This window comes from Cucurbita maxima, unplaced genomic scaffold, assembly GCF_002738345.1.
Source record: "Cucurbita maxima cultivar Rimu unplaced genomic scaffold, Cmax_1.0 Cma_Scf00021, whole genome shotgun sequence".
Lineage (NCBI taxonomy): Eukaryota > Viridiplantae > Streptophyta > Magnoliopsida > Cucurbitales > Cucurbitaceae > Cucurbita > Cucurbita maxima.
This window is the reverse complement of record NW_019272037.1, coordinates 1,219,439-1,246,483: the sequence shown is the minus strand read 5'-3', so window position 1 is coordinate 1,246,483 and position 27,045 is coordinate 1,219,439. Positions and strand designations below refer to the sequence as shown.

Genomic DNA, 27,045 nt, shown 5'->3' with positions numbered 1-27,045 from the left:
TGGTTCTCGACAACGGATCGAACACAATTTCACAATTAAATGCATTCGAAGGGATGAAAAATCAAGTGTTTCATATCAACAATTCTTATCGTGGGCCTTTGATTGATCCCGATTGATATTTTTGTAGGTTTAAGATTCGATCTCTATTAATTTTGTTTAATGAATTCAAGTTCAAACACTAGGATGAATTTAGTGAGATTAAGGTCAAACCTCTATAATTCATTTTGGGTTTATGATTAAACCACTAACTCAACCAAATGCCATAACATTACGAAGATTCAAGGATCTCTCAACGAAACGCCAGTGGGGCAGAATCAGAATCTGCCTGCCGGTGGTCTGCTTTTTTTATTATATCTGCAAATCAAAGATTGGACGAAACGTCAGTGGGGCACCTCAAGTGTTCGACGAAATGCGCCAAAGAGACGTGGGGGCTTTGGAGCGCAATGTTAATGCAACTGCCCATGTCCTGAAAGGTATGTATAAATGTATATATATATTTTTGGTATTGTGGATTTTGATAGGGACGCATCGATGGTGTTGGTGGGAAAATATTCTGCAAGTTGTGTGGTTTATTGCTGAAAGTTCATTAGCTTTTCAAGAGTATGGCTTTATTCTTCACTCCTTCCTTCCTACATTTGGTGGGGGGTTTGTCTTGTTGCATGTGGAGTACATAGTTTACGTGCGCATTTAGATGTCTCTTCTTGGTGCTAGTGCGATGCGCTCATGTTTGTCAACTATATGTGACTCCTTCAAAACAACACATGGCTTGCCTTACTTTACATGTGATTTTCAGGTTCATTTTAGTTTCTAGATTAAATTACGAATTTAGTCTATAAACTTTTAAGTTCGTGTCAAATAGGTTTTTAAACCTTTAACTTTGTGTCTAATAGGTTATCTTTGATATCTTTCAAAATTTAAGAACTTAATGGACACTAAATTGAGAAGTTTTGTAGAGGTTTGGATTATGTTTTCACGTGAAAGAAGTAAACTGCGGAGAAGTTATACCGAAGATTTGTATGGATTCACTCTTTCATTAGGTTAAAACCATTTCCTACCAATAAGAATGTGGATTACAATGAGTATAATAAAAGAGAACTTTTGCATAATCTCTCAAGAGTATGCCTAACCTTCCTAGTAACCTCTACTTCAATCTTCAAAACCTTCAGTACAATATCATTTAGGAATTAAACTATTTGTTGTGGAAAGATTTGAGGTTGATTTTATTAACCAATTGATATCTCTGATATCTTGTACAACTATCCATGAAAGATAAGAAAAAGACATAATCAGTTAGTTATTGATATGAATAATATATACTAATGATGAGATCTTATAGTTGTTGGTATTGATATTTGTCCATTTTTCTTCACAATGAACTTCTGGGATTCTTCTTGGACTTGAAATCATCATGATACTGCTGATAAACATAGGAAACAAAACCCCAAACCGCCAAAGCCATGGCAACACCTTTCAGTCCACTCATCTTATCATGAAACAAGAACACCGCCGCAACAGGAACTATAGGAAACCCCAGTACACAAACAGCATTGGAAAACAGAGAAGAAACCTCAAATATCAAACCAACACACCCAAGAGTGAAAACCTTCCACAAAATGGCAGTCCAAACCACTGTCATAATGTAAGACACTTTCCCCAACTCAAACTCATTCATCTCCTTCTTCAAACCCCTCCACTCTCCACTCACAAAAAGCCCCACAACAATGGCCAGACAAGCAAAAAACGATCGGAACCAAATCATGTCCACAATAGCCTTGAATGATTCGTTTTTGACGAGCTTGTTGAAGAATAGCTGCGTTAAAGAAAGCACTAGGCCATAGCATGCTGATCCAGCGACCGTGCAGATGAAGCCAATGATGTATTTGGCCTTAGAGGCCTTGTTGTAGGCTGAGCTCTCTGATTCTGTTTGAAAGACAAGGAGGGTTGAGGAGATGGTAAGAACAACAAGGGAGTTGATGATTGAAGGAGTGAACTTTTGGGAATTGAGGAAGAAGGAGAAGATGGCATTGAAGGCTAATTGTGAGGAAGAGAGGAGGGAATAAGTGGAGACAGGGAGGTACATGAGACCAATGGAGAATAAGTAGCAATCTGCAGCTAAAAACAGCCCCAATGAGACATAAACCAGAGCTAGCTTCAACAGAGTTGGTTGTTGTTCTGTGTGGGAAATATTGTTCCTGTTTGTTCTTCGTTTGGTTGCTCTTATGATGTAATAAGGAAGGAAGATGGGGAAGCCTGCTACTTGGACCAAGGTTCCAAGCCATTTGCTTTTGCCTCCTTTGTCAAAGTAGAGTCTTCCAAGGAGGGTAGCCACTGACTGTCCTAGAAGGAGAAAGATTATGTAGAGAAAGATCTTAACCCACTTCTTGTAATTGGCTTTGTGGGTGATTCTTGTTTGGTTGGTGATTGTTTCTGAAGATTCCATGGAGTTTGATCCTTTGGTTATCTGATCTGCTTCTAAGTTATCTGACAATTTAAACAAAATAAGATTAGAAGAGAGAACATAAAATATTTCAATGGCTGCTGACGAGTTGATTCTCCCTTTTTCTCTAAGCTCTTTTCCACTGATACAGAATGGAACAAGAAGCATACAAAATTTCTATCTTCTTTTTAGTCTGCCATTGATTTGCTGGAATTACCTGTAATTTGCAGGCACTTTTCTTGAGCTTCTGCCATGGCTGAAAGTGAAGAGCTTCCTGAGAGAGATGGTGAGGAACCTATGAAGAAGAAAGAACAGACCATTCAAAGAATTGATTCATTAGCTCATCATAAGAAGCCTGCAACTTTGTTTTTTTTTTTTTCTCTCAGTGAAGAACAATCCAAAACAATGTTCTTCCCTTTTATCCCCTTCTTGGACAAAAAAGTTGACCCAGTTGTGTGTAAATTACACTTCAATTTGTTTATGATATGAAGAAAATAGTTCAATAAATAGTGTAGAGTTCCTGTGACAGCAAGTCTGCTTGGATGGGCTATGAGAGATCAAGTTGATGTGTGGTAGAATCCACTTTTTAGAGAATATAAGACCAAGTTAGAAAAACATTTCTTCTGTTGAAGGTTTGCAAAATACCAAGTTAAGTTAGAATAATTGGTTTTTTTAAAAAGAATAATTTGGTATTGATTGTGATTTTTTTTACTGTAACTTTGAAATATAATTTATGCTGAGGTTGGCTTATTCGATAAGGGATTATCGAAACATGGAAATAAAGATAGAGACTGTAATTACTCAAATTCACCCAAGTAATATGTAATTTTACTTTTAGTTAAAAACAAAAATTTATTTAAGATATTAAAATTGTTAGCCCCTTCTCATTACTTCGACATTGACTTCCCGAATTGCATCCGTGGACTGGAAATGACTTCCTAGCGACCAAATGAAATATTTATGAATTTATTTCGTTGTTGGTAGGTCAAGTGGAAAAGTAGCATTTAAGTATGCTTGAAAGACTTGAATGACTTGCTGATTGAAGTTTTATGTTCAGAAATTTTGAAATTTTATGATCTTGTTAAGAATTTAATTAATTTAATATTAACTAATGATAACCATTTAATATATTAAAGAAAAATTGTAATGAATAGCAAACATTAGGTCATTTGCAAATTTAGCTAAGGAATTTTTAGATTTGCATACATAAGATAAGGTGGAGGATCGAACCTATTACCTCTTGATCATTCAACATCTAATTGAAACTAACATCACCTAACAGCAGTAGAGTAACAGCAAGATGACCTATATTATGCATCTATATGTATAAGAATGAGATCATGAAGAAGCTTTAGATCTCTAAACAACATCATCTTTCCAAATACAAAATTGCCACAACAAAGGGACTAAAAAGTGTACAAAAAAGTCTGCAAAAACCACATGAAATAAGAACCTCTGTTCTATTTTTCTCTAAAGTTTTCCAAGTTCTTACCTTTTCTCATTGGTGAAGATTGCAAGAACGCAAAAGTAGGGAAAATGTTGTGTTTCATAGACAAAAAATGGGGCAAACTACTAAGAAGAATTTATGATAATGACGAACATATCAATAATTTCGGCAGAACTTCAATTTTGAATAATTATAATACATCAAAGGCCAAGGCAACTTCACCAAAATCGGCAATACTTCTCTTCTTTTGTGGGGGGAGTTGAAATTTGAAAGCAGAAAAGAACTTTTGCTATGTTTCCTACAGACTCGTCTTTGAAGCTTCAAAGAGGAAAAGGACAGCTGAAGGAAGCCTATCGAACGAGTTGGATATACAACCAAAAAATTTCATCTCCTTTCACTTTTGCACATTTCAAACTGGAAATAAACAATGTAGAAATGGCTCTTTGCATTCACAATAATATCTGAATCATCAATTAGAAATAGCGACTCATCAACTGACAAGTTTAAACAGGATAAAAAGCCAAAAATAAAAAATAAAAAATCAATTTAAAATTCCAAGAAACGGAAGGGAATGCCCTACAGCTGAAAATACTATCCACTAATGACAGTTCCTCAGTAATCCGCAAATAAAAATTGGAACGTGAGTTGAAAAAAATAGTTAGATGAGTAGAGATTAACATATACAATTTGAGGTTAGTGATGAGTATTGAACTATGGTTTATCAAATAAGCTCATATGTATTTACCACGACAAAGCAAGTTGGGCAAAGGGCTTACCGTCAAATGAAGAAACCGAAGAAAATCAATGAGATGCTGTATAAACATAAACCAATTGCACCAGCGGCAAGTAAATTATGCAGTAGACGCCGATCGTCTTTTGTGGGAATAAAGGCCGCCTTAAGTGTGTTTGTTAATTCAAATATCCGAAGAGAGAGCTGCAAAAGAGAATAATTTACAAATCATCATGCAAGAAAATGAAATATTAAAAGTACTATATCTTGCATCCAAAATAAACGGTCATGTAGATTTTCTCTTACAAATACATAGACTGCTGTAGTGAGCATGAAATTGAGCATAGGATATTCTGGAATGATAGAAAGAAGCCACTTAGGCTGTCCATTGGGTACATTTGATCTGCACAAACAGACCAAGAAAATAAAAATTGCTTGTCTTGAAGATAGAAATCGCATTTTAAATTCCATATAAACTACTCCACTACAGAGCCCATTTTTATCATTACTATGTGAGCCTTATTCAGAAAGAAAAAGAAAATTTGATACTGGCAGAATTTTTTTAACACATTGTGTTCAAGTCAAAGATACATTCTGATTCATTGTCACATCACATTAGAAAGAATGGATTAAATAGAGAGTTGCAAATACCAATAATAATAATGATGATGATAATAATAATAATAATAATAATAATAATAATAATAATAATAATAATAATAATAAATCCTCACCTCAGCCATATATGAAACTGTGAAATGTAAGTTTCAAGGGTAATCTTGCCAAGCCACCTAATGATATAACATAGTTAGAAAACACAACAGAAAATATTCCATGTTCAAATCTAAAAGATCTTATAGTAGTTAGAAAAGAAATACATACGCCAAGAGCGTCAAAGAGTAGTTTCGGATCTGCTGGGTAAAATTCCGCAGGCAAATATAAACACTAGAATCAAAATAAAACGAGATCAGCGAAATGATACAAAAAAGAAAAAAAGAAGTAAACAACGAACACTTCTTCAGTACATACGTTATAGGAATCCATGATGTGTAAGGATGATACTTGTTATATGTAATTTTGTCCAGCTTATATATCCACTCATACCACATATAACCAACCTGGAGAAAACAGATGGCATAAAGATACGCAATTACTAAAAGTAGACTATTGTTGCCACGCAAAAGATATTGCTAGTCACAAGTCCAACTTACGGACAGGGCAACTGTAACTATGCACGCTTTTATAGAGATTCTCTTCTTGGTATCAGCTTCCTCTAGCTTCTCCATCCATTTCTCAACCTAGGACAAAAAAACGATTATCTTANTGGCATATTTGAGAGCGAGATGACCAAACCCTGATAGAGGGTGCGGTCCAATATAACAGAGTCAAAGTACTGAAGCTCAAATCTAATTGGCCTAAGAATCAAAAAATCACATTGACAACAATAGATCTAATTGACGATGCAAAGTTGTAGTAGATATCTAGATGTATGGACATTCCAGACAGTCGAGGTATCGTAGATAATTGAGAGAGATTAAAGGAAAAAACTTTGTTCGAAGTTTTGCCGATGAACGTTGAGAGATTTGAAATATACCAGGAATATCTAACTATGTCAAGCAGTTCGGACGTGTAACAAGCATGTGGGCATGTGTATGAGCGCATGAGGATGAGGATGAGTTTCTCCAACTTCTTTTTGCTTTTTTTTTTTCAAAAAAGAATTTTTTTTTTTTTTTTTTTTTTTTTTTTTTTTTTTGTAAAATAACAGCAACAAAGCAAAGAAACATAACAAATTTAGACACATCAGTTTACATTGGGATGAAAATAGGCATAGATCATTCCGATAATCCAAATATATCGGTCGAGTCCAGATCTGAAATGCCATTCATGCAATTTAGGGAGTTGAGGTTTTGCAGGATCAGTATAACCTGTTAGATAGCCAAAAAGAAGAGAAGAAAAGGAAAAGTGATCATTAGGCAACATATGGATTAGACAAAACAAATGCAGAAAACCAAATGGTTTCAAGGTTGCTATAGTCTTCAAAGAAACCCAATTATCTAAAAGTTTTCCAGTAAAAGAATATATGATTTGAGTTGACAATCTAGTACGCAAACAGAAAAACCCACAGCCTACCATTGAACTTGTAGTATACCAAAACTTTACAAACAACCAAGCTAAACAGTCAGCTACAAAAATAACTTCCGCAAACAAAGAATAGCTTGATATATGAAATCAAAATAACTGGAGGACCTTGCCACCCCACAAAACATAAGATGGATCAAAATACCTAGAGACAAAGAAACAACTATCTGCACTTCTATTTAATTTTTCCTTTTTTTTTATTCTGGGCAAGAGGCGTGATTCAGTGCTTACCTAAAAGGATTGTCAAAGGACTCCAAAATGCATCGAAAACACCAGGAACTTCCCAAATGAGAATTACCACAAGAAAGCAAGCAAGAATCTTCACTGCTATCACTGATCTTTTCTCGTTATACTTATTACAAATACCGAGAGCTCCATAAACCATGAGAGTGAAAAGTGTATGCATTGGACAGATGTAGTACAGCATATAATCATTGTTGAGAACGATACAGCAAAAGATAACAAAGAAATTTAGCCGCCACATCATCTGCATATAATGAGAGATATTAACAAAAGTTACTTGATCACCATCTCTTTTCGGCCAGTGCTGGGGGATGGGGGAGGGGTGGGTTTGGTGGTTTTATTCATAAAGCTTTGGAGGTAGAAAGAGTTTTAAACTTAGATAAAAATAACCTGAGCAAAGCGAGCAACACTAAAATCCTTTCTGATGTAATAATACGAAAAATTTCCAAATCCGGTCATCCAAACATATGCAGCAATAAAAATGCGTATTGCATTGTATATCTCTGCAGCAGCAAAATAATGGTACATTAAGAAAAGAACCTGTTGAAACCCAAAAATGAAAATGTATTAGGCTTGACTATAATCCAACCAAGTACATCAAACTTAACTAAGATCATTGGCATGAGAAAAATAACTAGAAAATATAGTAGTTGATATGCTATCACATACATGTGAAGAACATCAGAACATTTGGAGATTTAAGTGTAGGGTACATAAACTCACTCAAATTAATAACTTGGTTAAAAGACGTGCATACATTTTTACAGAACAAAAATACAGTCAAAAGTCCAAACATAACTGGGAGAACACAAGTAATCAGCTTATAACAATAGGTATCTGATGCGTACAATGGACGTTCTTACAAATCAAAATAGGCTAACAGTCCAACAACACACCATAAAATCATAAATTTTATGATAAAGATAATAATATAAGACTATGTTTCCCAAAAAGAATGTCAATCCATATATACATTTACATTAAAATAGAACTTGCCTGCATCCATCCTTTCCACTCTTCTGTCTGATGGCGATTAAGGTAAAGAATAGATTTCCCAGAAAATGCTGACTTGTCGCTGTGCTTTTTTAATGATGTTGTTGCTGAAACAATGATGAGTAGAATGTAGAGAAAGAGAAAGAGGTCACGGCTGTAATTCTGTCAAAGAAAAGAACCATTTAAACAGTATAAAGAAGTTTCTACTAATGCAGGTAAGAAAAAGGGAATTAAATAAATTGATGAGTATCTGTAAGAGTGTAAATTTTAGAGGATTCATTTGGAAGCATAATAGATGACACAATACATGAGAAATAATGAAAATCTATGGAATTCGAGCTCAATTCCAGCTCACCTTAGCTATCAACAATAATATCTGGCAAATGGTGGTGTGCCTTAGATAATAGAGAAAAATTAAAATACTACAACAAAAGCATTGCAGCAAAAAGAGTTCTTTAATAGATCGAGATGAAATTATTATTTCAAGAAAAATGTTAAGCACGAATACACTGAGGAAACAAAACTACCTTCTTCGATTCTGCCAGGATAGACGTACGGTCGCATATGAAGAAATACAAAAGAATCACTCCAAATTCAGACCTAAACAAGACTGCAATAATGAGTTACGGTTTAATATTATTGGTTAATCAAGTTGAGATTAATCCTGTTAAAACTCACATTGCTCTCAAGGTAGCTCGATTTTCTAGCAAGAAAGTGTCATCCAGTGTAAAAAACCTAAAGACCAGAAAGGTTCAGACAGTAGAAAGGACATTTAAGAAACAGAGTACTTTAAAAGAGAGCATTAGTGTACTACAGAAAATGGAAACGACCTTATCAAATTTGTTGTGATGGATGAATTATGTATCTTTGCAGATGCTGTTCTAGCCAGACCTCCTTCCAATAGAACGGCTTGATCATCTTCTCTTACTGTCTCACCTCCCAAGTCAGCTAGATTGATGTCTGAATGACTGCAATCCAGGAAATTTCAATCAACCACAGGAAACGTAAGCAAAAAAATGCTGAATATATACCATTCAAAAGAATGAAAAAAAAAACAAAAAAAACAAAAAAACAAAAAAGAGAGATAGGAAGAAAGAAAAAAGTAAATGGTTGCCGTTGACTGCAACAAGTAAAAAGACAGACGAAAACAAACAACCACAAATTGAATAATAAAAATCAACCTAACCTATTCCTTACTCCTACTTGTTAAATAACCCTATTCTCTTAACGATACTTTAACTCTTAAACATAGAGATAAGGGAAATTTTTCATAAATTGTTAATCGAAGATAAATCATGAAAACAGCTAGCAGTAAAATGCAAAGCTAGAGCAACAAAAATTGCAGAGAATTTCTCACGCTTTAGAAAGAGCTGAGGATTTCCTATATTCAAGGAATTCTGAGTATATCCACGAAACAATGATGGGAGACACTCCAAGAAGGAACGATATCTGAGACATGAAAGTATCCTCGTCAGTTAGTTCAGGCTTGAAATGCGACAAAGGTAAGACACTTGAGGCAACAATATGAAAAGATAAGAAAGAGAAAAATAACACAGGACTGATATCATTTAATGTCAAATTAGTAACAGGAAAATCAACATTAACTAATATCAAGACGTCAGAAAAGTTTGAGAGTAATTCCAGTCTGTCCCAGTATTGTTCTCAAACTCAAGCCTCGGAATACCGTGAATAATCATATACCTTAGAAAATTATACCCCTTGAACATTGATACACATAATCTAACAGATCTACAAATCCAAGATAAATTTCAAAAATATAGGATGAATTGAAAGTGAGGATATGAACCTCTGGGGTAAAAAAAAAAAAAAAAACTCAGTAAAATTCAAGGATAACTTGCATAAAGCAAATTTTTTTTTAAAAAAAAAAGTATCCTGGGCAGTCACGTTATTGGTTCAACAACCATCTAAGAAAATTGGACTTGAATTTTAATGCAATCTTCTCAGTCACAGCAGGACAAATTTCCAGGAAGAAGTGTTAATTTCCGGTTAACAAAACAATAGTTCTGCATTCGTGGGGTAGTCCGTGATCTGAATCTTGAAAAGCATGCGGATGAAGCATAAGGGTGAAATAATTTAAAAATCCAAAGGCGAGGGGCAATTTTGTCGGTGAGAATTATTGTCGCCAACTACACCAAAACAAGTAGCCGACAGTGCAGGGAAAATGCGAAACCCAAATTCAAACAATCAAATGAACTTCAAGTGCCAGTGAACTTCACGGTATAACAATGCTATACACACCGCGAAAATTAAAAACCATCCTGAGCCAAAGAATTACATAAACTCAAAAAAAAAAAAAATCCACATCGAAGAAAGATCAAACCAACGCAATACCTGTCCAGGAGTAATAACAGAAGCCTCCATCATCAATCCTGAAAAAAAAAAAACTGCAAAATGCAAACGAAAAGCAACAAAAATAGAAGCAAATCACTTCAGCATTCCACGAACAATCGACAAAATACACACGAAAAAAGCAGAATCTAAAGTATAAAACGCAGATCGAGAGAGATACACACCTGAGACGAAATGAAGAATCGAGTTTGTTTAAACGTCAGTCTCTAAACATCAGATATAATGCAAGAGAGATAGATCATAAGGATCCAACACAGACAGATTAAAGCGAAGAAGAGATCGAAGCAGAAGGATTGAAGAAGAAGCCTAATGCTTCGAGAATACTCTCTCTAAACCTCTCTTTCTCTCTCTAAGCTTCTCCCTCTCTCTCTCTTCAAACCTTAATTGTGACTCCACCTCTGTTCTGAGCGGTTGATGAAGATGAAGGCTGTTGCTGTTGGGACGATACTTTTGGTTGTGGTTGCCGCTCTCTTCCACTCCTAATGCCGACAATTAAATTTTAATTTTTAATTTAAATAACCAAATCTAAATTAATTAACTAATTAATCAAGATTAGGATCTCCATTCATTGAATCACAATACTTACGTCAGCCAATTATATATATTGAACTCAAATTTTAGTTTAATTCAAAATTATATCTAATATTTAAATTAATTTTTTAACTTTTAAATTTTTGTTAGAAAAACACAAAATTAATAGTCGAATTTACTATAATAAAATTTTAAAGATTTATTATATTGAATTTTTAATGTCATTTTTCAATACATATTATCAAATTAAAAAATTAATAATCGTACCAATTTAATTTTTCATTTTTCATTTTATAAAGTAAATTAGAGAAAATGGAAAATAAATATTAAACTTTCCTTTTTTTTTTTTCTGAATTAAATTGTTTTTTTAGGGTCGGTGTCCACCACGCGTTTTAAAACGCGTTTTTCTTTTAAAACAAGGAAATAAAATTGAGTCCATCTTAAATTCGAGTCTATATTTAGTTATATTCGTAACTAATTATTTTATAATTCTTATTTTAAAATATTATTTTATTAATTATTATTGGGTTTCTATTTTTGTAAATTTAATTTATGATTTAAGCTTAATTGATCTTTCGGCTTAAAACTTTAGTGGTATTACTCCAGATATTTTCAAAATGAAATTTATTTTTTTAAAAAAATTAGTTATTTATAACCATATTTTCTTCATTTTTATAAATTTAAGTTTTAATCTGATTGATTTTTATGACATGTCAAATTGCAATTCATTTATTTTATTGTGTATTTAGTTGGTAATTAAAATCTTAAACTATAATTAATTGATTTATGAACATTTTTATATAGTAGAAAAAGTATCGTTAACAATTTTATTTTAAATATCCAACGAAAAATTAAATTATTAATTATTTTTTCGTTTTAGACCAACATTGGCTTGTTTAATCTACCATGTTTAAAGGGTTAATTACAATAATTTTGTAAATTTAGAAATAAATTGAAAATGCTCATAAAATGAAAAATAAAAGAGAATTAGCAATTAATTAAATTGAAGCTGCCGCGCCGATAATACTAGCCACCAAATCTATCGGCGACCCGCGAAAACTCGGGCCGAGGAAAAAGGCATCGGAGCTGTAACGATGGAATAGCTAAGCTTCGGCTTGTGAGCCTCGTACAGAACAGAAGCAGGGGCGGCTTCAATCCAATGGCGAATCAATAACCCTAAAGCTATCAGAAACTAAATTTGTTCAAAAAATGTCATTCAGAACAATCATCAAACACCTTCAATGCAACCGCCGAAGCTTCATTGATTCCATCTCTCTTGCTCGTTTCAACTCCTCCGCCCCCGCCGTGCACCCATCAAGGCGTCCTTCCATTTCTCTTCAATTCCAAAATGTTCCCCAGCTGCAAGATCAAGATCCCTACTCTTACCTCAAAGAAGACCCAATTGAAATTTGTTCCTCTATTTGGGTGAAAGCCTTCGCTTCCCTTCCCAACAGTTCGTTCTCCGATCTATCTGGGTTTCTGTCGAAATTCGATTTGTGGGTATTGGCGTATCAGCGTTCGTGTGCGGACGTGACCGGTAGTTTCCCTCCTCGCAACGCTATTCATTCTCATGTTCTACAAGACCTACTTTCTCTTCGTAACGCTGTCATCAACGGGAAATTTTCTTGGAACAGGAAGGCTAATCCGTTAATTCGAAGCCCAAATGACAAGTCTCGGACCCATCTCATTTCCAAGCGCAAGCTTCAAGCGATGCTTGAGTCTGATGAGCCTTGCTTTCAGGACAGGATCGTTCAAGAAGTGTTGCTGAATGTCATAGAGCCTATTTTCGAGGCTCGGTTTTCGTCAAAATCGCACGCATTTCGGCCGGGCCGGAATGCTCATTCTTTCATTCGATCCATTAGAAGCAACTTCGCTGGGTACCTCTGGTTCTTAAAAGCGGATTTGAGTGAAATTTTTAGGCATGTTGATGAAAATGTGGTGATGGGTTCCTTAGAGAAGGCTATCAAGGACAAAACAATTTTGCGTTTGGTCAAGTCCGCGCTCCAATCACCGAAGCAGAAGCGGCCACGAGTTGAAGATTATGACGTGAAGAAGAAAAGAAAGGGGGCTACGAAGAAGAAGAAGATTCTCAATGTGAATGAACCCAAACCTGACCCATATTGGTTAAGAACATTCTTCAATTTCGCACCAGAAGAAGCTGCCAAGGTACCTTCTTATGGTCACTGTGGAATTTTGAGTCCTTTACTTGCTAATGTATGTCTTAATGAATTGGATATTGTAATGGAAGATAAGATAAGTGAGTACTTTAGGCCTTCCAAGCTTGATTCCATCTGGAGAGACTCCATTAATGATGGCTGTCATAACCCAGCTTGGCCGGAGTTCGTTCCAGCCAGTGGCAAGGAAAAAACTAGAAAAATGGATTACATACGATATGGAGGACATTTCTTGGTGGGCATTCGAGGGCCTAGAGAGGATGCAGTGAGAATTAGAAAGGAAATCATTGAGTTTTGTGAGAGTATATTTGGAATAAGGTTGGATAATTCAAAGATAGAGATTGAACATATTAGCAGAGGAATTCTATTCTTAGACCATGTAATTTGCCGTAGAATAATACACCCTACTCTTAGATATACATCCTCTGGAGGTTCTATTGTGAGCCAAAAGTGTGTTGGAACTTTGCTTTCTGTTACTGCTAGCTTGGAGCAATGTATACGCAAATTCAGGCGTGTTGAACTCGTTAAGGGAGATAGAGATCCCGAGCCTCTGCCTTGCAATCCAATGCTGTATTCAAGTCAAGCTCATACAAATTCACAGATGAATAAATTCCTCGAGACCATGGCTGATTGGTATCGATATGCTGATAATCGAAAGAAAATTGTTGGGTTTTGTGCGTATGTTATACGTAGCTCCTTGGCTAAACTCTATGCTGCTAGGTATCGATTAAAATCTCGAGCCAAGGTGTATGGGATTGCCTTGCGGAATTTAAGCCGTCCATTGATAGAGAGCAGTAATAATTCATCACCCGAGTATTCTGATCTTCTGAGAATGGGACTTGTGGATGCAATTGAAGGTGTGCAGTTCTCGCGCATGTCTATGATTCCTTCTTGTGATTACACTCCCCTCCCTCGAAATTGGGTCCCACATCACGAGAACGTTTTGCGAGAATATATCAAGTTACAGGATCAAGAGTTATTTTCTGAATTGCATAAAGTAGTCAAGAGAAAGGGATTGAGTTTGCCTCAAGATGAGATATCTGAAATTGTATGGGGCTACAAGACCCTCGGTGCTTGCCACTTTAAGGCTAATGTAGGAAGCGAAATGGAAGGCGGTTGAAGAAAAAATGGGAACCATGTTGCTAAGTTTGCCTTAGAATACGAACTAAATCGAATGTCAGGTTGCTTCCAGAGTTAGTTGGCTGGCACAGAGGCAATTGACAAGTGAGCTCGGCCCAATTCTTTCGACAGGTATGCATATTATTCATTAAGACATGAGATCCCCGAAATGTGAAGTGCAAACTCTCATCAGACCTTGGTCGTTTGTTCACTGATCACATCGATTGGTTTTCACCAAGAGACTAATTATATTAACAATGAAATTGCAGAGAAGGAAAGCAAGAGACAACGGAGCTCAATAACAATGGAAGGGAGATAAATGTCTCTGCGTTTTGTGGAAAAAGGTACTGCCTCAAACCAGCGTAGTATAGAACTTTTGGTGCGTATTCTATTTAATTATTTACCATTTGTCTAGATGTTGGTAATTTTTTCATTTTGCCTTGATAAGAAGAGGATTCACAAGCCAGATAACCGTAGGGAGTGATTATGAAATTCAGTTTTTACCATTTAATTGATAAAATAGTTGATCTCATTGGATTCAAGGAAGAAACAACTTGTTAGCAACCTGATTATAAGAAATTAACAAAGAAAACTATATTGCAATATCAAAGAGTAATTACTATGTGACTAAGACTCTTTCTATATGATGTCGGAGTAAAGGATCATCAACAAGGGCATTCTAGTGTGTTGCACTTGGTACAGTATTAACGATCTTACAAAGATAAAATTTCAGTTAATTTTTATTTACTTGTCTCATCTTTAAGAATCGATCCCCTTTTGACTGTACAAGAATATGTGGAGTTCAGCATGTTTGGAAGCACCGGAGAACGTTCTTTTGCTGTTATTATCTATTTGCAGTTCACCACCGTATCATATTTTTTTATCCTCATTTGAAGTGGAAAAGCTAATGAAATGATTACTTCAGAACCACTTTAATGGTTAAGGGTTAAAATGAAGAAATCAAAATGTGAAGGGTATAATCGAAACTTATTACTTATGCTACATGTTCCATTGTTCAACAGGTCATTACTATGTTACATTTTTGTCTTCATTTTAATGGAAAACTCAATAGAAGAGTTATTTTGAAACAATTAAAGTTGAAGAGTTAACCGTTCTGAAATATTATATGATTGTAATCTAATTTTAGTTAAGTAGTATTTTTTCTAATTTCGTAACATGATTCTGTTGTCTTTAGGGACAACCCAAGTGACAAGATCTGGTTGTAAGAAGTGATCAAGAACTTGTCCCTCAACTCCTGTTGTGTTTGTCAGAAAAAGAACTCTGTTTCAGTCGTTGAGTTTACAATTGTCCCATCCATGGGTGGAAGTTTAAGTGAAACTCATGAACCTCATCTCTTTTCCATTCTTTTTTCTGATTTTGCATCATAATAATGACCGAGCTAAGAGTTTTCTCTTTTCTTTTGGAGAATGGAGATTGACCGAGCTATGCTCATGTTGGCGACGACATCATTCACGATGCATTGACGATTGTCTTTATTTCAAGGAATTGCCCTACCTAAATTTCGGTTGAAGGTACCATCCTTTACCATCGGAATGATACTTCTTGTAAGGGTTTTCAAAAAATTCGATAACTCGAAGAATTTGATTAATAACAATAATAAACTTCATTTGATTTTAAAACCCATTTATGTGTAATTCAAGCATTACCAGTCACTTGCTGCCACTTCCACTTCCCTCAGTTCATCCATTTCATCCCCTTCGTGTTGTTTTAAAATCTTATGTTGGATGATATCATTGTATGAGTGAGAATAAAACATCAATTTGTGTTGTTGTGCAAACAACCCGGATTTCAAGAGCTCCAGGGAGTGTTCTGAGCTTTTTGAAATCTTTTTAATACTCTCTCAAATTAGTGAACTTCAAAACGAAAGAGAGTTCGTCTATTTATAGAGTTTTCTATGAGTAGTGTGGGCTAGTTCCACTTATTTAAACATGGGTTCAAATATTTTGACCTAATTGAATAAACTTGACTTCCTTTTCTCGATTATCAATTTGTAAATTCAATGATTTTTAATTATCATTAATTTCATAAATATCTTAACCTCGAGAAGAAAAAAAATTAAAAAGCCAGAAATAGCGAAATAAAATAAGAAAACATGAGTGACAGAAAAAATTTATTAGTGTGGGTTTTGTTCCTTTCTCGAGTTTCCTTTATATACGCTCTTTTTTTAATGGCTCGTGTCATCATTGACCACTACCAACCTCTTTTGTATTCTTTCGTTCTTTTCAATAAAAGCTCAATTTTTCTTTTAACATCAAAAAAGACAATTTTAAAGAGTGAGTAATGAAATATTTACACACGTAATGACAAAATACAGTTACGTAATGACAAATACAGTTACGTAATATATGTATCTCAATAATTTTCATAAAAAATGATTAGATGTGGTCAAAAGAGGCCAGAGATAGGGTTAAAATGTGAGAAATTTCGTGTCTATATGAATGCAAGTAGATAGACAAGAGTACCTTAAGGACAAGCAACAAGTAGCTCCCCTTATTGATTGCAATCCCTTCATATATATTGTACTATTCTACGTTACCATTAGACCTACAAATGTGGATCCGTGTCCCCTTTTAGCTTCTATTTTGTCACGACCATTTGAGCTATGTTTTAGTTGGCAAGATGATTGTTACACAAGAGACATTTCATTCAATACAACTTGAACTGAATCGAAATAAGTTTGTAATCCAATAATTTAACTCGAATAGTTCAATCCAGCTATGAGTCGCTAAATCTCTTAATCAATGCTAAAGTAAAAGAAATTAGGTTGGTAGAATAGTCATCAAGATAATATATTGAAGACTGAATTACAAAAATACTTTTCAACTCTACGATATTTCATAAACGTTTCAAAACTATTCTTGAAGTAGAGATGATAAGGAATCGAAGTAAGATTTGGATTAATTTGTTGATCGAATATCCCAAGATAAGAACAATTGTTTAAGATTCGAATCACTCCATAAGCAAAATCGATCATGTCTAACTTGAAAGATTTTAAACATGGAATCAAAACTACATAAAATTGCAAAGAAACTTAATCATTAGCTAAAAGAAGAGGTAAAAACATTTAGCCGCTCTAATGATAAAGAATCACTCCAAGGAAAAGTAAAATTCGGATTAACTTGTTGATCAAATATCTCAAGCTAAAAACACTTAGATTGAAATTTGAATCACTCCACAACTTCCCTTATAGCAATTTCTTATCATTTGATATCAAAATTTTCTCTTGGGTTGATTTCTTATCGAGAGATCCATCAAAATAGTGTACAAAAATTGGCACATGGAACAGTATGACGATGACATTGTATAGGTAGTAGCATTCAAGTTTCAATTTTCATCCCAAATTACTTTAATGACACTGTTTCATGTCTCAATTTTCGTCTATAAAGTTTATATTGGTGCTTGGAAACAGTGATGGTAGAGCCCACAGGCGTAGAAGACATGAGTACAGGAGGGGGCTGGGAGAGGAAGCGATGGCATAACCGATGAGCGCAAGCCAAGCCCATGAGCTGCAGTAACCATTCCGCCAATCCACGCCTCACGCATGGCCCATTCCATGTGATCTCCCTCACCCTCTCACCTCCTTCCCTCCTCCTTTGACCATCCCCCTCTCTCCCGCAATTTTGGTGCCTCATGGCTCCACTTTCTTCTCCACACGTCGTCCGGTTGGACTTACCTCACTTTCGTCTTATTCAAACGTGCTTACGTCCTCTTTCATACATCCAACACAATTATCAATTAATTTTACCGCTCTTTTTGTTAACCCGTCTTCAAATACTTACGTACATAAAATCCAACCATTTTCAGTAGCTCAAACATCGTCAACTGCATACGGTTTTAAATAATTAATAGATCACAATCAGTACATCACACGTCGTCTTGGAGTTAGCTTACTTTCGTCTTGTTCGAGCCCGCTTACGTTCTCTTTCATACATCCAACAGTTCAATTATCAATTAATTTTACCATTCTTCTATTAACCTGTCTTCAAATACTTACGTACATAAAATCCAACCGTTTTCAGTAGCTCAAACATCGTCAACTGCATACGGTTTTAAATAATTAATAGATCACAATCAGTACATCACACGTCGTCTTGGAGTTAGCTCACTTTCGTCTTGTTCGAGCCCGCTTACGTTATCTTTCATACATCCAACAGTTCAATTATCAATTAATTTTACCATTCTTCTGTTAACCCGTCTTCAAATACTTACGTACATATCAATCAAATTCACTAACTCAAATATCGTATAATTTCATCATCAACTATGTCCAGTTTCAGATAATCAATACATCACAATCAATACATCACATGTCATTTTATTGGCGTTAGCTCACTTTCGTTTTGTTCTAACTCACTTACATTCTCTTTCATACATGCAAACGGTTTAATTATCAATGTTCAACCATTTTCAATTGTTCAAACATCATATAATTTCATCATCAATTACGTACACCACAATTGTGACAGATAACTCTTCCATCACAAACTCGCTCTCGTTTATCGAATTGGTTTGAAAATGCGACCAAAATCCTATGTCAACGAGGGAGGAGGGTGTGGCATAGGGAAGCAAAAGCACGTTGCATGGAGGAACAAGGACATGTGGAGGAGGCATTGAGGAAATGGACGTAATACTTCGGTAAATGGGTCTTCTCTACATGCCATTACTGTCACACTCACAGAACCACGACATTCCTCTCTCGACACTGCACCCTCCCGATACTTCCACCCTACACCACCGCACCTCACATAAATGCTCGTGCTCGTACCAGTTTCGTACCAGTTTCATTGAATAATTTTTTTTTTTTTGAACTATATAAGTTCGTCCACGTGCCAATCACTTAAAAGGATACAAAAAGACATGGCCACTTCAAACGTTGCAGCTAACTTGGAAGTCATTGTTCTCGAATCTACTTAAAAATAATGGTCATTGTTCATGCACAAGAATTTTATCTTGTCTGGGACATGTCTTTTTTAGAGGGTTAAAAAGTGTTTTTTTTTAAAAGAAAAGTATTTCTGTCTGGGGCTTGTCTTTTTAGTTCTTTAAAAAATACAGTTTTTTTTCTCCTTAAAAACACATTATTGTCGTACTTTTTTAACTTGAACATTTTTCGACAAGCGAAATAAGAACAGTTTAAATTGTGAAATATAAGTTTTGGGTAGTTGAGCGAAGTGGTAGATAGTGAAAGTCCCGTAGTTGAAAGTATCACTAGTTTATGATATGACACGATGGATGTTGTACACTGATAACCTACTGTTAGCAGATATTTTTTGTTTTTGGTCGTTACGTATCGTCGCCAGCCTTATGATTTTAAAATGCATTTACTAGGGAGAAATTTTCACACACTTATAAAAAATGTTTCGTTTCTTTCTCTAATCAATCTGATCTTTGATGTGCGTTGAATTATTTTAAAAAATAAATAAAAATATCATTTTGGGTTTTATTCCAAATTTAGTTAGCAAACATTTTTAATAAATAATAACAATAATTTTCTTGATATATGTAACAGTTTTTAAGGCATGCAAGATCACATGGAAAATTCAGAAAAACATAAGCAGAAATATTCTTAAAACGACGTAGTGTAATTCAATTAAAAAAAGGCAACATAGTACAATATTTTAACTATAATTTTTATTTTATTATATATAATGTATTATTTTGGAAAGTTGATATATATTTATTTGGAGGGGCCATGGCCCCTAGAGCTCATATTCAACTTCGAGTATGGCTTTACAAAATTATTATATACATTGAACCCAAATATGTTTTACGTACCTAAATATTATTGGAATAATCGAATTTTCGCGCTGTCTTTACTTATCTCTGTATTTAATCTTAAAATTATTCTCGTATTTTTTAAAGTTCTAATAATATTCTTAAATGTTTGAACAAAAACTCTTATTGTTAATTTTAGATGAAACCGTTAGTATTTTGACAAAGTATCGTTGAAATTATTTAAGTTTCATTAGTATTCTTCCATTTGAAGAAATTTAAAAAATAGGAAAGTACACTTTTTTTTTTAATTTTTTTTACTTTCTAAAAGTGGTATTATTATCGTTACTTTGAAACTGGTACCGACGGTTCCATCTATATGGTAACGATAAGAATATTTAGACTACTCCATTATAAAGGACAGTTCATCACGTGTCGAACTATAATTAAATAATTAGAAAGCTACAAAAAGATAAATACAATTCGATGGATAAGAAAAGTTACTAAAGCCTCACGACATTGCTGAATTTGGTAGCCTTTAATATATATAATCCTTTCAATCTCTATCTACTTCGTTATTGGTTCATTACGTATCGAACTGTAATTAGATAATTAGATAGCTACAAAAAAGATAAATACAACTCAATAGACAAGAAAAGTTACTAGAGCCTCACGACATTGCTGAATACGGTAGCCCTTAACATATGTAATTCTTCCAATCCCCATTACTTCATTATAAATAACGGTTTATTACGTATCCAATTCTAATTAGATAATTAAATAGCTAAAAAAAGATAAGTAGAGCTCAATAAACAAGAAAAGTTACTAGAGCTTCATGATATTGTTGAATATTGTAGGCCTTTACATATCTAATCTTTTCGGTCTTCGTCTACTCCATTATAAATAACAGTTCATCACGTGTCGCACGTGTCGAACGATAACCATTAGATAGCTACAAAAAGATAAGTACAGTTCGATGACAAGAAAAGTTACTGAAGCCTCACGATATTACTGGATATGGTAGCCCTTTACATATCTAATCCTTTCAATCTTCGTCTACTCCATTATAAATAACGGTTCATCTCGTGTTAAACGTTAATTAAAGTATTAGATAGCTACAAAAAGATAAATACGGATCGAGATAGCACGATGAACGGCTGAAGTGAGAGAGAGAGTTGAAATGTTGAGTCCAACAAAAAAGGAAGACAAAGATGTGGACATACTTGTAACAGAAACAGTGAATCGAAGGAGAGTGGAGAGAGATGGCGATTGGGATAATTTTATTTATTTGTTTATTTGTTTATTTATGCAAATATTGTAAATTAATTAATTAATTNGGGGGGGGGGGGGGGGGGGGGGGGGGGGGGGGGGGGGGGGGGGGGGGGGGGGGGGGGGGGGGGGGGGGGGGGGGGGGGGGGGGGGGGGGGGGGGTTGGGTTATAATCGTGTGCCGGACCTTAGGTTTAGAAACGAGCACGTTAAAAATGGAAAGGGGGACAGATGGCGACAGGGGATCCCATCTGGAAGGTGCGCATCTTAATCGCACTCAATTATTTGACCGACTTTCAAACTCACCGCTTACCAACGACCACGTCAACCCCTTCTCTTCCTCTGACTCACCCCTCTCTTACACGTGTCCTCCTTTTGCTCTTCGCTTCCATTATTTCTTTTACCTAAGCCCCCTATTATTACTTTTTCACTCGTGGCTACAGATTACTACTGATGTGGCAGCTGAGTTTCTCCCTCTCCTTTTTTATTTTTTCACTCGTGGCTACAGATTACTACTGATGTGGCAGCTGAGTTTCTCCCTCTCCTTTTTTATTTTAATTTCTATTTCTAAAATTCACTTATTATTCATTATACACAATATATATATATATATATATATATAACTGCCTTTTCGCCTTCCTCGTTCAACTCTACCTATGATTCGCTATATATATATATATATATATATAACTGCCTTTTCGCCTTCCTCGTTCAACTCTACCTATGATTCGCTATTATTGTTCATATATAAGTAAAAAAATGAGTAGATTTTCATCGCTTTAAATAATATTTTAATTTAGATATTTTGAGTTTTATTTTATATTTAAATTTAGTCATTTAATTTTATTAAAATTAGTTTATTATATAATAAATATATACATTAATGAAATATTAAAATATTATGTGACTACTTAAATAAAATAAAATAATTAACAGGAATAACATTCAAGTAAATAAAGGTATGTGATCATATCACAGAAGAATATTGGAGTTTATTAAGTACCAAATTCGACATAAAAATTTATTTGGTAAATAATTGAAAAACGAATGATTATTAATTTGGCACTAAGTTAAATAATTATTTAAATTTTATTTAATAATATATTTATAAACGTTGAATTTAAATTATTATTAATTAACTGTTAATTTCGAAATACCAAACCCTGGCCCAAAGTTTGAGAGAATATTTTATAGGGTGTGACGTGTCATCACAACAACATCACAAAATATATATTTCAAAATTTTTAATTCTTATTTTTTTTTTATATTATATTTTAAAAATACAACCCCTAGAAATAATAATAACGTGATAACTATGGAGATATATTTATATTAACTTTTTTTTCTTTCTTAAAAAATGCAAATTGCTGGTCTAAGGTAAAAAAAAAAGCCTAAAATATCTATCTTATATTGTTCTATAGTTGACTCAAATATATTCGAAGGAAGTAAGTAAATTTGTTATTCAAGCTGATGAAGAGTCGTTATCTGCCTAGAGGTAATAATGGAACACGAGACCAAATTTTTTTTGATACTTTGTTGAAAAAGATGATTTTTATGAACAGAACAAGACTTTTAAGTGAATGAAGCTATAATAATATGACAAGTATGATGATTGATTGATGTTTATTTGTTTGTCGTTTAAAATGACACTTTTTCTTCCATGGTTATTTTTAATTGTAAAAAGAAGCATATTCTTGTATATGATATGACGGTGTGTGGATAAGAACGTAAACTTGAAAGAAAGTTGATTTTTTATATAAGAAAAGTACTCCCTATAGCCTATATATCAACAAGGTGCTTGCATTTACTTCTTTTTTTAACCCTATTTACTAGAAATTCCATAGCTAATTAAATGACTTGTGTAACAGCTTAAGCTTACCGCTAGAAGATATTGTTTGTTTTGGCTCGTTATATATCACCGTTAACCTCACGATTTTAAAACGCGTTTGTTATTCTTATAAGAAATGTTTCGTTTTCCTCTCTAATCGATATGCGATCTCACAATCCATCCCCCTTGGAGACAAGTATCCTCGCTAGCACACTGTTTAGTGTCTGCTTTGATATCATTTGTAACAATCCGAGTCCACCACTAGCAGATATTGTCTGTTTTTTCTTGTTTTTTTAAATTTATTTTTAAAAAATATCTTTTATTTATTTTTTAAAAAATTCCAAGTGTTATAACCAAACGGTCAAATAACTGCTAGGGTTGTCCTAGAGTTGAGCCAAGCTGAATTTATAGATATAGCTACTCCTCTTTGAAGAAGTGTGTACGTCAAAAGAAATATTTGATGACGTAGTTCCAGCTGGACCTGTTTTATCTGAAAGGGGACAAAAGATCTAGTAGTACAACATCAAAATCCTATCACATCAAATCAGTAGCAATAAAAAGCGTGATAATTATCATAATCACACACGAAAACATAAAGATATTGTAGAAAACGTCATATTTCGTTCGGAGTGAGTGGCATTTGTGAGCTCAAAATATCCCATCGAACTCCCTTTTTCTATATCAATTATGCATGAAGATGATGAAGGAGGGTTGCATTATTATGGCCCTAAAGGAAATGAGAGGTTAGAACATACCCAAAACTCATCACTCATTCATCATCAAACCCGACTTTTCCAAAAACAATTGAGAAAGGGAAATTAGAAATATAGGCTGTCTTACCCTATGCCCTATATTGCCTATTCAATTCTTCTCTTTTATAATAATGTTTTGTAATGAAATATAATTTTATGTACTTTGGTCACCATATGTTTTGCAAACAAAATGCCATCACTTTTGGCCCCCCTCTAGTATGATTAAACGAACATGCTCATTTCCTACGTTTCCAATCTTATTCTCTACGAAAATAATCCCTTTACGTATAGGGTTTAATCGTTCCGTGTGCACGGAGCAACAAAGAGTATGCTACAGAAGCAGAAATCGGTACAAGAATGTAGATGACAAAAACCTATAAAAAAAAATGTGTTTAACCCTTTGAACGTACTTTCAACATAGCTCAAAACACATCGTTTTCAAATGGGTCAATTTCAATTATCAACGTATTTGATTTTTTAGACGATTTCAGGTTATCTTTACAACCCGCTGTTCTCAAACAGAAGACGACTAAATTCTATTTTCTTTTACCCGATGAGACAAAAAAATAAATAAATAAATAAATATTGAAAGCTATGTTTTTTTTTTTAAATTTTAATTTTTTTTAAGAATGGGCAGTTTGGATTTCTTTTGAAAAAGGTTTGGGGAACAGTATTATTTAATATTGCCGGCAGCCCACCAATGAAATGATTGTAAATTATGATCATATGATAGATATTTATTTAAATTTTAGTGTAAGTTTGAACTTTGGTATAAAATGAAATAATGAAATTAATAAGGTCATATCATATGTCGTATGTTTTATTTCTTTAATAATGTTTGAACAAGAAAAGATTGGCATCGGGATAATATTTGGGTAAACCAACTAGATTGCCACTCCTAACTGTCCTACCTGTCTTCTGACCTTGCTGTCTAGTTAATAACCATTTATTTACTCTTTCAAAAAAAATATATATATATATCTTATTCACTCGTATTTCAATTATTATTAATTTTCTAATAATTATTAAATTCACTTGAATTTAAAAAATAAAAAAAAATTGATACTTTAATATTGATTTGTGGATAGTCTTCACTTTTAAGACGCGATGAGTATGGATGCACTGAAATGTCGGGCTATTAAATACCGAATTCATATTTTTTTTAATTATTATAAATTTAAATGAATTATTTTTATTGTTTAGGATAAATAAATAAAGGGTTCTCCAAGGCCAACTTTGTTGGAAATACATAATCTTGTCTGGTTGAATTAGTGGCACGACATGCTTCTCCACAAACTAACCCTTGAGCTTTGAAAACACAAATATTTTCCAAAACGTACAGACATTTTTGTTTTTTGTACACTAAATTTTTCGACCCGGACCGCAACTTCTCCGATAATTTCAATTCTTTCACGAGAATCCCGAGTTAATATCTATTATGGATTGACTTTTTAACTACTTAGAAAAATATTTTTTCGAACACTTTTTTTTAACATTTAAGAATATCAATCCAATCCGATCATTAGAAAGAAATAAATATTTAATATTTCGATATATGTCAGCTCCTTCGAGCATCTTTAGACATTTTAATTATTTGAATAATTGGACAATTTTAATATATATTATTCTATTTATGTTAGGTATGGGTAGAATTTTATAATTATTATTATAATTATGTATGATTGGAGAAAAAGGATTAGAAAATAAAAATAAAAATTGTTGATAGGTATCGACAATTAATATTATCGATGTTTCTAACATTTCATATCACAAATAGTTCGAAGCTTCCTATTGAATATTAAAAAATAATTTTAAAATTGTTTTTTTGTTGGGTTTTAAATATTGTTCTAAATGAAAGGATGAACAATCATTATTCGATTGTCGGTATTGATTATAAGTTATGAGAGCCAATGAATTAGACATGTTAACCATCTATCGTTGAACGTTTGCCTATAATAATGATGGGTCGAGTATTTGTTGACTTTATTAATATCGGATATAAGTCACTTTATTTTTTAAAAATAAAATAAAATAATATTTTACTCTCCAATTTGAATATTAAAAAGATTTAAAATGATGGTATTTTGGAATTTGACCTAAAAGGGTCACTCTCAAATATTATGTTGTTTTTGAAATGAAATAGGAAAGCTTACCATTTAAAGATATTTAAAGAAGATTTCGTATGGGAAATAACTCATTATTTCCACTTTTGGATTGGTGAGGAGTTCAATCACTTACACATGAAGAAAAAGAAATCCACCCAATGATTTTATTTTATTTTATCTTTAAAAAAAATATTCGTACGAGATAATTTGAAATCACGACTCTTCATATAATGATATGATATTATCTATTTTGAGTATAAGCTCTCATGGCTGATGCACGACTCCTCTCCCAACAATCTTCAACACCAGACAACTAAGTTGGTATAGAAGAATCATAGCGTCGCAAGAAGTATAGTCACGTTGCGAGTAATTTTCTAAGTCGTAGGTTTCTTACTAGCACGAACGATCGAACATCTAGTTTCCTACACAAAAAATGATAGTTATAGGTTATTCTCATGATATCTTCCTTTCTAATTTGGTAGCTTCTAGCTTGCCTTTTTAGGATAGATCTAAAAGAGGTTGAAGTATAGAAATCGCGATAGGTATATTTAAAAGTTATTTGGTAATACTTTTATTTCTCATTATTTATTATTATTTAGGTTCAGAGTTTTATTAGATTCATAAATTTTGACCTAACATTCTCGAGAGTATCTATAAACTGTCTGTGTTTCTCATTCTCACGAGCATTTTAAACTTCATAAAAATAAGAATATTAATAAAAGAAATTTAATTTAATTTTAGAGTTTAAACAGATAAATAGGTACATAGTTGTTGATGTACACATTAAAAAGGTGGCGACAAGGATATTGCATCAAAGATGGTGAGCAACATTTGATTAAACCTAACTTATAATTAATATATTAATTTTTCGCAATTAAAAAAATATAAATTCATGGTAATTTACTTTTAAATGATTTTTCCACACGTTTCATACATTAAATATGAAAATAAACGCAATCTATTAATATTAAAATTAAACATAAGTTATTATAAATATAAAAAATCTATTAAATACATAATTAAATTTTAATGTTAAAGCATAACCCAACCTTTTCTTCTTTTTTTATTTTTTAAAATGTGGAAAAATGGGTTCTACATTTTTCAAAGTTATATGAGTATTTAATTAAAAAAAAAAAAATCATCACATGGTCATGTTTTTTTTTTTTTTTTTTTTTTTTT

At 33.5% G+C, this 27,045-nt stretch overlaps 3 protein-coding genes and 1 long non-coding RNA gene across 6 annotated transcripts; 2 read left to right on the top strand and 2 right to left on the bottom strand.

The window, feature by feature from the left end:
• The first annotated feature begins 107 nt into the window (after positions 1 to 107).
• On the top strand, positions 108 to 2,739 carry LOC111495620. Its single transcript, XR_002720328.1, has 2 exons — positions 108 to 473; positions 2,668 to 2,739. It is a non-coding gene; the product is annotated as an uncharacterized LOC111495620 (long non-coding RNA).
• LOC111495565 (probable purine permease 10) lies at positions 1,165 to 2,778 on the bottom strand. The gene is made up of 2 exons (XM_023145661.1): positions 2,655 to 2,778; positions 1,165 to 2,481 (listed from the first exon to the last, which is right to left on the bottom strand). The coding sequence occupies exons 1-2, from the start codon at positions 2,755 to 2,757 to the stop codon at positions 1,367 to 1,369; spliced, it is 1,218 nt and encodes a 405-aa protein (XP_023001429.1). The 5' UTR covers positions 2,758 to 2,778; the 3' UTR covers positions 1,165 to 1,366.
• Positions 2,779 to 3,811: 1,033 nt separating this feature from the next.
• On the bottom strand, positions 3,812 to 10,645 carry LOC111495552 (protein REDUCED WALL ACETYLATION 3-like). Its single transcript, XM_023145640.1, has 17 exons — positions 10,524 to 10,645; positions 10,342 to 10,394; positions 9,347 to 9,438; positions 8,820 to 8,957; positions 8,668 to 8,724; positions 8,517 to 8,589; positions 7,993 to 8,151; positions 7,387 to 7,536; positions 6,985 to 7,240; positions 6,424 to 6,539; positions 5,826 to 5,912; positions 5,644 to 5,732; positions 5,497 to 5,559; positions 5,349 to 5,405; positions 4,921 to 5,017; positions 4,661 to 4,818; positions 3,812 to 4,345 (listed from the first exon to the last, which is right to left on the bottom strand). The coding sequence occupies exons 2-16, from the start codon at positions 10,372 to 10,374 to the stop codon at positions 4,663 to 4,665; spliced, it is 1,623 nt and encodes a 540-aa protein (XP_023001408.1). The 5' UTR covers positions 10,375 to 10,394; positions 10,524 to 10,645; the 3' UTR covers positions 3,812 to 4,345; positions 4,661 to 4,662.
• Positions 10,646 to 12,010: 1,365 nt separating this feature from the next.
• On the top strand, positions 12,011 to 15,652 carry LOC111495545 (nuclear intron maturase 1, mitochondrial). Of its 3 annotated transcripts, XM_023145633.1 has the most exons (4): positions 12,011 to 14,315; positions 14,453 to 14,527; positions 15,379 to 15,515; positions 15,610 to 15,645. In XM_023145633.1, exon 1 carries the CDS (start codon positions 12,100 to 12,102, stop codon positions 14,182 to 14,184), a length of 2,085 nt encoding a protein of 694 aa, XP_023001401.1. In that variant the 5' UTR covers positions 12,011 to 12,099; the 3' UTR covers positions 14,185 to 14,315; positions 14,453 to 14,527; positions 15,379 to 15,515; positions 15,610 to 15,645. The 3 variants fall into 3 exon arrangements, with proteins under 3 accessions (XP_023001401.1, XP_023001400.1, XP_023001402.1); XM_023145632.1 differs by having other exon boundaries at positions 15,379 to 15,652; XM_023145634.1 differs by lacking the exon at positions 15,379 to 15,515.
• The last annotated feature ends 11,393 nt before the right edge of the window (positions 15,653 to 27,045 follow it).